Source organism: Anomalospiza imberbis, chromosome 19, assembly GCF_031753505.1.
Source record: "Anomalospiza imberbis isolate Cuckoo-Finch-1a 21T00152 chromosome 19, ASM3175350v1, whole genome shotgun sequence".
NCBI classification, from domain to species: domain Eukaryota; kingdom Metazoa; phylum Chordata; class Aves; order Passeriformes; family Viduidae; genus Anomalospiza; species Anomalospiza imberbis.
In genome coordinates this window covers 274,182-286,604 of record NC_089699.1, presented here as the reverse complement: position 1 = coordinate 286,604, position 12,423 = coordinate 274,182, and the positions used below count along the sequence as shown (strand labels likewise).

Sequence of the window (12,423 nt, the reverse complement as noted above, 5' to 3'; positions counted from 1 at the left end):
TTTCCTGAAGTCCAAGAAGAGGAACCAAAGGGCTACAGTTTGGTTCATTTTCTGGGTTTACTTACCCAGAACAAGAGATCTCACATGCAGCACCACTGTTCTAACCTGGCAAGGTCTTAAAGTACAGGGAGTTTTCTCAAATCAGCCCCAAATTCTCTGTGGCCGAGATGCTGCGTAGCCATGCACTCAAGTGCAGGCACAGGCTTGCAGGTGGTCGCAGGACCTCGTGCAGGAGGGACGTGCAGCTGTGCTGCTGGGGCAGGGCTCCCCACGCCCCCGCCCTGCGCCGCAGGGGAAGCTCTGCTCCAGCCGCCCACTGCTCCCACCCAGGGAACGTCGCCTCTCCAGCCTCAGCCGTGCATTCTCCATCCCCGCCTTGTTCTCCTCCCACTACCATCAAAGGGGATTCTCTCTGCTGTGGTGGGTGTGTTCCCAAATTATTAGAAGAGAAATATGTTGGTGCTTGTCTTGTGTTCTCTGCCCTTTCTGCTCCAAATGCTTCTGATGCTCTGATCAAACATTTCCCTCACTGGGAAGTGCAGCAAAGCCAGATCTCCCTCCACCTTACAGTGCAATGCCTTGGACTACCTGGGGAATCACAGGCAAGCCGAAAATGCTGTGAAAGTCTGCAAACATCAGGTGCTGGGTGAAAGACTCTGTACTTAAACCTTATATTACAATCTCTTCATCAGAGAAACAATGACAAGGCACACTGCAAGGGGAACACAGAAATCTAATTAATACAAAACATCAACACCACCCTTAAGCCCTCTCCCAGGCACAAGTGACCATCAGGATAACCCATCCAAATGAGCAGCATATACAACTTTACAAAGACATAGGTATGGTTCTCTGGTCAGCCCTTATAAATAGCGTTTTACATATTAAAATAAATATGTCCACGTTGCCAAAGTAGCAAGAGGTTTCTTCGTTATTTAAAAAAAATATGTTACAATATCCTTTATATTTCTTGCTTAGTTTAAAAAAGTAATTAAAAAGTCATTTTATAAAATAATATGAATAAATTGAGTACAAGAGTGTCCATCCCTAGCACATGTCCTGGGTCTGTATACTGTGATTCAGCATGAGATGCTAACCTCCAGGAAGTAATGTAATCATTCCTTCACTCCTAGTTGGACAGAAGAAATCCAGTGCTTGCTTTTTCCACCACTTGTAACAAGTCTATGATGTAAAATTCATGGCAAGGGAAGATGTCCCAGATATGGGGAAGGTTCTCATCGCTGCTATTTATGGCTTTGCTACTCCCTGTATCTGATTGCTTTGTGTGACACAGGAAGAGGATGTGACCAGCTGAAACTTAGCCCTGGAGTTTGGAGGGAGGAAACAAGTTCCAGCCAAACTGTGTAAGCAAGAAATTGCTGCTTGCATTTTTTTTTCTTTTTTCTTTTTTTTTTTTCTTGACACACCATAAGCGTGCAAGAATGTGGGAGCATGTGATTGCACAGGTGTGAGTGTGCCATGGGTATGAGCATGCATCTGCCTGCAGGATCATTAGGAAGAAGATTAGAAAGTTTGTGAGAAGGGCTGAGAGTCTCTCTCCTCCTGATCTAATCTCTGCCCTTCTGACGAGCCCTTTCTAGTTACCACTGCTGAGCATCCCCAGGAGTTTACTCGGCTCCAGGCCCTGCTGCTGTGCCATCTTCTGAACATCAAAACCCATGTGCATGAGGAACTGGATCACATTCATCTCCTGCCCTGTGAACTGGTCCCTGATTGTGGGGCATGAAGGGTTGCAGTGAGGCCACGGACAGCTGTCAATCAGGTGAATTGGGCAGCCTTTCAGAGGAACCTTCCCATTTTTGTTGCTCTCGTGGAGGCTCCGATCCCAACAGTGCAGGGCACGGGGTAATGATGTCCCCTTCACCTGGATGTCAGTCCAGTGACTGAAAAGACAAACAGATCACATCAGTACAGATCACATCAGAGGGGTCAGGCTGCCAGGACAGGTTCATTCCCAAGCTGCATCCCTGTTCACCTCTACAGGATCTGCACCAGCACTTACTTGCGTGTGATGATCTCGTGGGACAAACAGGCAGGAGCAAAGCTTGCACTAAAGGAAAACAGAAACATGGATTATGTCTTGAAGGACAAAGCAAGTCCCACTGAATTGAAACTTCCAGACTAGGGAAAGAGTGGAATTTTACACAAAAATGAAAAAGGCAAGATTCTTGATGTAGATGAACTAAAAGTTACCAAATTTACAACTCTCCTTTTTCAGCAGAGATCTGAGAACACAAGGAACTAGATAAGAATGTCCCTTAGAAACAAATAAGTCAGATTTTTCTCAATGAAATACTTACGTCACATCCTTTAAGGTGTTTCTCAGCTCTCTACCTAAATTCTGGATGTAGAGCCACTGCCCTTCCTGAACAGGCTGGCCAGTTAGGTGTACATTGTCTACAGTAAGCTGGGCCTCATCGAAAAGCCACTGGACAACAAAGACTGGGCCTAGAAAGACAAAAATTTACGAAAAGGGATTGCTCAAGTTAGTTACAAATACAAAGGAATCCCTAAATCCAGTTGATCACTCTCCTTTGGTACTTACATCGAAGAGTGGGGTAAATCTTATATCCAAAAAAGCAATTCCATTCCTCTCCCTCTTTAAACTGCAGCTTACAGCGTTCGGGAACAATGCCATTCCAGTATCTAGAAAAAAGCAATAACAGAATGGCAGGCACAGGGCAATCCTAACAATGTGTCCTCTCCATATCCTAGTTCCTGTTCTGACCAGAATTTCAACTGATAGAACAGCTCTCTCGCAGCACTGTCCCATCAATACATTTTAGAGCATCTATAACTGTACATATTCTTTCACACATTTAGACTCTGTTGTCTTTTCCAATAAAATAATTGAAAAAACACCGATGTAGACAATAACTACTCCTCAAGTATCAAAACTAAGGAACACAGCGAAGGAGGATATCTTTTCCACACTCTAACCTCTTACAGTAGTGTACTTTAGAGCATCTGACTGTACCTTATTCCTCTTCTGATGGCCTCTGTTGGAGCACACGTTATGGTATCAATACAGTCGGTCCTGCGATACTGTTTGTTGTCCAGGAACCATCCAGAGTCTGCCAAGCCTCGGACCTGAATCCCTTGATAACCCATCTCCTCCAGCTGCTCTGCCACTCGATCCACATTCAGGAGCACTCCTGTCCCTCCAGCACTGCAACAGCAACATCAACACCGCAGTCGTGAGGCGCACACACCGGGTTACAGACCTTGCTAGCGGACACGCCTTCTTCAGCAGGGACATGCCATGAAAACCTGCATCTACGCACAGCAGAGCTACCCAACTGTTCACCACAAACTTGGCAGACACCACATTATTTCCTTGCTTTGCAACACTCAGAAATAAAGCCAGTGCTGAGTAATAATCTGGTAGCTCGGAAACAAAGTCCAGTTGTTACTCTCTTTCCTGGGAAATACATGTGCTCTGTATCATTTCCAAGGGGGTTGGCTGCTCAAGAACTAAAAGAATCTGAAGTGAGACAAATTCACTCTTAGCATCTTCTCTATTATACTCCTGTGTACACTGAGTGTACCAGAGCTTTCTGCAACACAGGATGATCCAGAGCACCTGTGTGAGGCAAGTTTGGTTTTTATTTTGGTGTCCTGAATCAATTCACAGAAGGCATGTGTCTTATGATATGGGCCAACAGGAACCAGAATTCTTGGTGCAGACACAAGAAAACTAACCAGAGATACAGTGTTTTCTGTGTTAGTGTTACTGTACTCCTAGAAGAAATGTTTCAGGAGCTGCTGGACTTCCTCCCTTAACAGCTTTCTACCCTGGAAATCTCCTGTCTTCACAAAACAGAATCCTGTGGATACCTACCTGCTCCCTGCTAGCAGCAATACTTTCGCAGTGCTCAGGCCTTTTCCCACCAGCTCCTTTATAACCTCCCGTATGATCAGTGCTCCCATGAAGGCATATTCATCTGGAAGACAGCTCAGTGTCAACAAAATTGCTACCTGTCCAGGCTCAGATTTCTATTTCCTCTCTGAAAATGCTTAAGAACTTTCCAAAGGGATTAGGAACCTAAACTCAGGCTCATTTTATCCACCTATATGAAATACACCTAACAAGAGATCTTCCCCCACCTTGTATAAAATGTGCTGCCCTGAAAGAGAACCGAGTGAACTCAATTACACGAGTACCTTCCTATGACCGTGCTTAGAAATGAGTAAACTTGGAAAAGGAAAACAAGAAGGATGGTGCTGGAGAAACAGAACACACACCTTCCTACCACCTGGAGTGTCAGTTCCAACTTACTGCTTCCCCTTTTTCCCAGTTCATCAAGCCAATTCAGAGAAGCAATGCTTCACAAGATGTTACATGTACAAAGACACTACTTCCTTGGCACCACCAGCATCCTTGGCTACTGATGTGTAACTGCTCCATGGGAACAGTGCCAAGGAGCTGGGATGAAGTGAAAAGGTCCCTTTCTGTGACACCACCGGAATGACAGCGGATGGCAATGCAGCATGTATTAATATGAACTGTGCTGTTTCCCAAAGAAACCTGCAGACAGCTTTAGGTTGACACATAATGGCTCCTGCCTAAGGCCAAATATCCTCCTGGTAAAAGTCTGACACTAAATTCACAGTCCTGCCTCTCAGGTCAGCTGTGATAAAGTTACATGCAACAGTCCATGGTTCCTCAGCTACAGCAATTAATTTGGTACGTGCTGGAACCTGGAGATTCATCTAAAAGGAATTTTGGTCTTCTAATCCTTGCATACTGCATCAGTGTAACATCTCTTCAAGCAGTGGCTCTGAACTATGTCAAAACAGCCTGAGCTAAAGAGATCAGGATGTTTTATCTGGAAGTAGCTTGATATTCTTTCCTGCCCTTCAGCAAGAAAAAGCCTGTTTCTCGTCCACGTGGTTTCACAGAAGTCTGGCCACATCCTTTAATGTGTGATGTCTGGGGCAGCAACGGCCCATCAGCAACACTCACTTTTCTCAGACTTGGAAGAGGCGCCGCTCCAAACATCACTTGAGCAATATGGGATGAATCTATAAGAGAGAGCTGTGTGAGTCCTGCTGTGCCTCTGACACGCACAACAGGGTGAGGATGCGGTCACTTAACTGGAAGAAAATTAAATCCTGGGAAGGGGAAAAGGGAAAGGTTTCTGTCCAGTTTGACAACTTACCTTCCTGCACACCAAGTGACAACTGTAATTTTCTTGAATTTTCTCCTGAACACTAATAGTTTTACTGAGTTAAATCAATAAATAACCTGTCTTTTATAAATCTAATTGAATCACTAAGCTCAGTGGACAGAATGATGGAGCATGACTTTGCTTCAGCTATTCTGCCAACACAGTGGATGGCCTGTCACAGGGCAACTCTCTATGCTTCAGTTTTTCACACGAAAAATCAGAAGACTCTAGTCAGTGCAGTGTAAATGCTGACTGCAACCACTGGAGGTTTTATGCAGGAATTAACTTCACACGTCTCTGTTTTGCAGAAGACAAATTAACATCCCTTCTATATAGATGCATATATATAAACTGGTGTCTCTCATTTCTCTTCTTTGAACTGGGAGAGCTGCTCCACATTCTTCTCAAATTGTCAGATGTGTAACACACTATCAGCCCAGCACTCATGACGGATTCACCACTGCAGCTGTTTGAGAAGGCTCTCTAAGCTATCCCCAATTTTTCTTCATTAGATTACCCCACAACTCCAAGGAGATTGAACTTGAGTTTCTCGACATTGTCAGCCCTAAATGTTAGAGAGGTGAACTGCAGCAAATTAGGAAACACACAATTTCCTTTTCCAAGTATTAGTCTTAACCTGTCACTGCAGCACTCTTGCTAGCCTAAAAGGCAGGAGATGCTGTTTAAGTATAAAGCTATTTCCCTCCGTTGTCCCTCCTTACACCATGTTTGCATTCCACCAGTGGGGATTTTCTTCTGGCTGGGAGGACAGGATGCCAGTTCCTGCAGATGGGCACAAAGAAACAAAAAACATACAGATGACAGTCTGTGATTTCAGAGGATATGTAGGAGCCTCATGCAAGACCTCTGACCACACAGAAAACAAACATCCATGATGAAAAACATTGGCAAGGGAAGTGGAAGGAACATTTCTAAATTTGCCCTTAGGCAGATTTGACATTCAGATTTTGATTCATGCTACAGATGAAGCCCGTCTAGAAGCTTCTTGTAGCATAGAAAAGACCTGTGATGCCTATTTAAGTACCTCCCCAAAAGACAAATCCTAGCAGGTAAATTCCAATACACTCAGTTAGACGATCTGTGTGAGTGACGGAGGTTTGGGTACCCAGGAGGCTGCAGCATGAGAAGAGAGCCAAGAGAGAAGCACTCATTACCGGCAGTACCTGTGCACCCAAAGCCTGCCCGTGCCCGCGGCACGGGATCATCACGGGGCAGCAACCAGGCACCTTCCAGGGTGGTGACGGCGGGCGCTACCTCAGCCCGGTCCCAGTCCCTCGGGGCTGCTCCACGGGGTGGAGGGGGCGACTCACCCACGCGGGTCGCGGGCCACTCCCGGGAGCTCATCAGCCGCCGCATGGTGTCGTAGCGGGTGTCGCAGTTCTCCCTGTTGAAGCAGTACCACCCTCCTGGCGAGGGGACAGGGGTCAGCCGGCCCGAAGGGCCGGGGGCTCGCGGGCGAGGGACGGCGGCCCTCAGGGGCCGGGGCACCGAGGGCAGCCTCGGGTCGCCGCCCCGCTCGTGGCCGCCGTTGCGGAAGTCGGGGGCGCCGGCGCTCACCTTCCAGGAACAGCAGCCACCGCCGACTGCCTTTGGACTCCTTCAGGTAGTAGCTGCGGGCACAGACAAGGGGCAGCGCCTAAGTGGGAGCCGGGCCCGGCCGCAACGCTCCGGTGCCAGTCGGGCCGGGGCGCCGGGGCCGCGCCGAGGCGCGGGCGGCGCGCGGGGGCGGCGGCTCTGGCAGCGGCGTCGCTCGCGCCCGCCCGGGGAAACGCCGGGGCCGCCGCCCGGGAGGCGCTCGCTGCACCTGTCGCCGCCGGTGCCGCGCGCCGCCGCGCGGTGGCGCCGCAGCCCTCGGGGCCGGGGCCGCGGGGAGCGGCGGCGCCCGCGCGGGCCAGCCCCGGGTCGCCTGGAGGGGCCGGCGCGGCGCGGGGACTCACCCGGCCGGGCTGCCGTCGTTGCAGGTGACCGAGGCGTTGTGCAGGAGGTGCAGGCGCAGGTCGTGCGGCAGTGCCTGGGCCGAGCAGGGGTACAGCGACTGCGCCAGGCTCTTGACCTGCGCCATGAAGCTGTCCATATTGCCCTCCACGGCGGTGAAGTCCAGCGGGAAACTCTCGGCTGCCGCCGCCGCCGCCGCCGCCTCGCCGCGCTCGCGGACCGCCGGGCCTCGCCGCCGCCAGCCCTTCCTGCCCTCGCCGCCGGGCCCGGCGTGCAGCAGCCCCAAGAGCAGCAGGAGGTGCACCGCTGCCGTGCCCATCGCCGCCCGCCGCCACCCGCCGTTCGCCGCGGCAGCCGCCAGTCCCCGGCGGCGGGCAGCGCCGCCCGCGCTCCGCCGCGCCCCGCCGCGCCACCCGCGGGGACGGGGGTCGGCGGTGGGCGAAGAGGGCAGCGCCGGCGGCGCGGGCTCGGCGGCGCGGCTGCCGGCACAGGAGCCCGCCGCCCGCTCCCAGGCGGCGAGCATGACAGAGGGGCACGGAGTGCGCGGGGAGCGCGCCGGGGGCGCCGCCAGCCCGGGCGCCGCGTGGGGCAGCAGCCGGCCAGCCCCCGCCCTGCCCTGCCCTCCGCCCCCTCGGAGCGAGGCGGAGGGAGCGGGGGGTCTGCGCCGCGCCGCACCGCACCGGCACGGTGGGCCGCTCCGTCGGGGCGCGCCCCGCGCTCGACGGCGACGCCATCGCCGCCCCTGCCGGCGCCGGGGCCGCGGCGGTGGCGGCGGCGGCGCCCGACAGCCTCGCCCGCAGGGCGGCGGGGGCCCGGAGCGGCCTCTCTCCGGGGCCGGGGGGGCGGTCGGGCCGCCCGAGCGCGAGACCCCGCACGTGGCAGCCCCCGTGGCGGCGCCCCAGGCCCGCGCCGCGCCCCCCGACCCGCCCCTCTCCCCCCACAGCCCCGACGGCAGCTCCTCCCCGGCTCCGCGTCGGCGGCACTGCCCGCCCCGCCCCAGGACGTGCCACCGCCGCTTCACCGGCGGCGCTCAGCCCCGCGCCCCCCGATCGCTCTTGTGCGGGATCCCGCACGCCGGCTCGGGGGCGGCCCGCGATGCCGCGCTCCGGCCTGGCCCCGGCTCTCGCAGCGCAGCTGGAAGCGGCCCTTTGGTCCCAGACATCGGCGTCCGGTCTGCTTAGCTTCCGCGGGTGACCGGGGCCGGCGGCGGGTCGCCCCCGGCCGGAGGATGCTGCTGCCGGGAACAGGAGGGGACGTGGAGGCCCCGGGCGCGCCGAAGTCACGGCACGCCGGAGCCGGGAGTTCCGGCCTCCCTGCAGCCCCCGACCGCCGGCGCGGCTGCCCGGGGGTCGGAGTCTCCGCGCCGTAGAGGCTGCTCCCTGTTGCTCTCCGCAGCTCCCGAGGTTTACCGCCGGCCGCTCTCCCCCGGGGCCCGGACGTTTCCAGGAATTGCACGAAAAATCCTGGAGAAAAAGACGGGTTGTCACCAGAGTGCTGGTCATCTGGGAGAGGGGGAATTCCCTGGAAATTACCTTATTGCAGACCTCGGGAGTTAAACACCGAGGAAAACCAGAGAAAATACTACACTTTGAATAACACGCTCCTCAGCCCTCCAGAAAGGAACAGGAAGATTGTCTTTACTGGGAAATATAATCTATCTGGGATCAGAAAAGGTGAAAACAGTATAACCTTAAAATAGCATGCGGAAAGTTTTTTTGTCAAGCTGGAATTAGGGCTGTCCAGCTGCTGCAACTACTTTTTTTACCTTACTGTGTTTGGACTTTGCAAATGTAGGCTCAACTCTATGTTTCCTACACACCTAGCATGTTGTTTTGGTTTGCTTGCCATGTTGGTTTTTTTATCTTTCGGTTACTCTTATGTACTCCCAGTTCTTGCTCTGTTCTCACTCAGGCTTTTACCCCCAAATGTTTTATTTAAGTGCTAATACTGACAACAGTATCTTTAAAGCCAAGAAAAGCTACTCAATTGACTGTGCACCTCCTCAAGTGCACTACATTCACCCCGACGAGCACATTTCTGCATCATTGTATCTTTCTCTATGCTGGCCTAAACCTCCCTTCCTCACTGTCCCTGCCAGGTCCAAGAAAGGGATCACTGAGGCTAGTTACGGCAAGTTAAAGAACTCGTCAGTCAGCCTGAGCAGAGCAGAGCTTTATCTAGAAACTGGTCAGTTAGTGCAAAGTCTGAACCAGTAAGTCCTCAGAGTGCTCTGGGATCCCTGGAAAAGATGGCATAAACAACTTCAGGACCTCATAGTCCACTAGGTACAGCAAGAAACCAGAAGGGGTAAGATTGCTGAACTGCATCCTTCACAGTAAAGCTGCTGTGCCTCCCGTTGCTAGGCTTGCATTCCTCCTGGTGTCCCTGCTCTTTCTCTCCGCGGAGGGCTGAGTTCCTGCACTCTGTAATGCCTTGCTTGGTAACCAGCTGGCGCATTAAGGGATGACTGATTATGATGCACCAGGGAGGCATCTTACGGCAGAGAGGAATGCATGTTAAAGTTGCAGATCTTTGTCCTAAGAAGTGAAGCAAAGAAATTCAAATTTTGTGTGGCTTGTCTTTTACTGAGCCCTCTTCAGCTTTCTGACCTCTGGTTCAGGTCACTCAGGGGAGGGTTTGTTCAGAGCACTCCTGCTATCCTTCCAAAACTCAGTAAAATGTTGTATTACTTTTCATGGCTGAGCAAGGGGCTATGAGGAAGAATCTAAGTCTGTAGGTCTGGTGTAACAGCCTCCCTGATTTCTAAACATTTAAATCTGGTACCGTTCAACTCCTTGACATACTGAACTTGAGTGACCATCAAAGTGACACAGATTTTAGGTAATTTCATAATACTTCAGCACGAGAGGTTCACTGAGTTTTAATCTTTTGATAAGAGCCTCCCTACACTGAATAGATTGGCCTCAGTACAAAAAGAAGCTCAGAGAAAGCTGAAAGAATTGGAGTGCTGCTCCAGGCACTGGAGATTTGGCATTTTTATTGGTAGGAGTGAAGCACATAGGAGGCAAGCAGGAGACTTTTAATGATTGAGAATAATGTTATGGGAGGTATTGTTTTCATTTAATACCCTTGAAAGTGAAATGTCCTGGATAATGTGCTCCACTATGTCCCGAGATATGTCCCTATATGTTCAGTGTATTGGACTATGCTGTACCAAAGCTTATGAGACAGTTCTGAATTCCCTCATACCCTGCCAGGACTAAGGCAGCCCCAGCACTGGCCCTTTATGTGTTTCCCAAGGAAACCCAGGAACCAAGAGGGTTATAGCTAGGTCCTGTGTAAGGGCTCGTACCACAGCTATGGTTCCCCTTCACAGCCACCTCTCATTCCTGATTTGAGCCACTCTGCAGCCCTGGCTCAGAGCAAGTTCCCTGTCTCATTGCTTGGGTCTTGTGTTGTTTGTATATTATCCCATACAGCACTACTCACCGACAGAATCCTGCTTTTGCACAGTCATGCTACTGCTGCCTCCTGGCCCCGAGGCCAGGGGTTGTAAAGAACTCCAGAAGAGCAGTAGAGCCCTCTTAAAACCTGGGTACAGATGTGATGTGCTGGGTGATGCTCTGGTAGGAACCAGGAATGTCACTTGAATCACTCCAGAATTTTTGTTACAGTGATAAGCAGTTTGTTCCACATCATGTTTTGGAGCTCGTTACTACGTATTTCTAGATGTTCATAGCTAATTTCCTGTTCATTTTGAAAGAAGAAATAAAAAAATAAAAGCAGGTGAGGTTTTGCTACTTTATGAAGAAGCAAATATGTGTTACTCCCTCTATGCCTGAGACAATGCAGATGCAGACAGTGCCAGGGCTATGTATTGAATGCAAAGCACCAGCTGCCTGAAAAGTGGGACTAGGGTAAGTCAATCCACAGTGTGTTCACTCTAATTACCAAAAAAATGCAATTCAAGACAAATTTTTGGAGGATGTTTGGCTGGGGCTCACCTGGTAGATTTGCAGGTATCCTCCAGCCTGACAGTGGCAGAAATCAGATATTAAGGGTGTTTTCAGCCATTCCCAAATGAGGTCCTCTTTCTTTGTGGCACTTTAATGGACTCCAGGTTGTAGTCAGCTCCCCCATTTCTCTCCTGATGCTTCTAATTTCAGATAAATATTTGAGATTAGAAGTGGCTCTGGGTATGAAATGTGACCCTTCTCCTCCATGCAACTTCATGATTATGACATACTATTAATAGCCAGAATCACCTCTAATTGTTCAGCTCAACTTACATTGGTGTCTTTTTAACAAAGCAACATTTCTTTAAGGGATGTGTCACTTCCAGATGCAAAAAAGGTGCAAAAGATGAAACAGCTGCCTGCTTCAGACATCAGATAGGAGCTACACCCATCCAGAAATGAGACCAGTGTTTTTGGGCCATGAAACCCAAAGTGTATCTTTCAGATTGGAATGGCTGCTCTGCCTGAGCAGGGGGATAGTCACTGCAGTTAACAAAGTCATCTTAACTGCTTCTTCACCTCCAACAAAAGTGTTAATTAGTGGAAGAATGGGATATCCTCATTATGCGTGAGATAGTTGCAGAGCTCCCTATTTTAAAGACTAAGAAGTACTTGAATATCACATATTTGTTGCACCTCTTTTTAGACAAATGTGTCAAGCTTGAGAAAATCTTTCCCTTAAGTCCTCACACCTCTTCATATATATTTACAGCAAAAGGCATTTGAAAAGGTAGAAAACTATATATCTGGAACACTGTAGCTCTATAAATGTAATGGCAATGATACTGCCCAATGGAATGAACAAAATGTAAAGACGTTTTTAACCATTGTTTTAAACATTTTACACCCGGACATCCTTTATTACTATTTCTACATCTCACTGAACTACATCTCACTATGGTATTGGGTGGACTTAGGAATCCACATACATAAGCTAGGGGAAGTCTCTCCATCATTAAAATTCCCATTTTTCTCCCTTATCTGGCACTGCTGATACAGTTAACACAAGCAAGTGTTATCTTTTATGAAAGTGTCTTTCCTTGAAAGGATCTTTTTCTTTTATAAGCCAAGCAAACCAGACATTTTTGTGGGTGCTGGGGTAGAGGTGGAGACTTAACATATAGGATAAATATAGAACAAGTAGAGAAAAGAGAAAGTATTTGGCATGTGGTTACAACTTAGGCTAAATAAATTCCAGTGGTTACTCAAACTAAAAGTTTTGGGTTTTAGTTGGCTTTTTTTTTTTTTTTGTGCGTTGTTTTGTTTTATTTTTATGATAGCAAACTAAACAGACTGTC

The 12,423-nt window shown here is 50.2% G+C and overlaps 1 protein-coding gene across 1 annotated transcript; it reads right to left on the bottom strand.

Moving 5' to 3' along the window:
- Positions 1-713: 713 nt before the first annotated feature.
- On the bottom strand, positions 714-8,049 carry NOTUM (notum, palmitoleoyl-protein carboxylesterase). Its single transcript, XM_068209813.1, has 11 exons — positions 7,151-8,049; positions 6,771-6,823; positions 6,524-6,619; positions 5,915-5,975; positions 4,988-5,046; positions 3,863-3,965; positions 2,999-3,190; positions 2,567-2,667; positions 2,322-2,469; positions 2,024-2,071; positions 714-1,904 (listed from the first exon to the last, which is right to left on the bottom strand). Exons 1-11 carry the CDS (start codon positions 7,669-7,671, stop codon positions 1,598-1,600), a joined length of 1,689 nt encoding a protein of 562 aa, XP_068065914.1. The 5' UTR covers positions 7,672-8,049; the 3' UTR covers positions 714-1,597.
- Between the last annotated feature and the right edge of the window lie 4,374 nt (positions 8,050-12,423).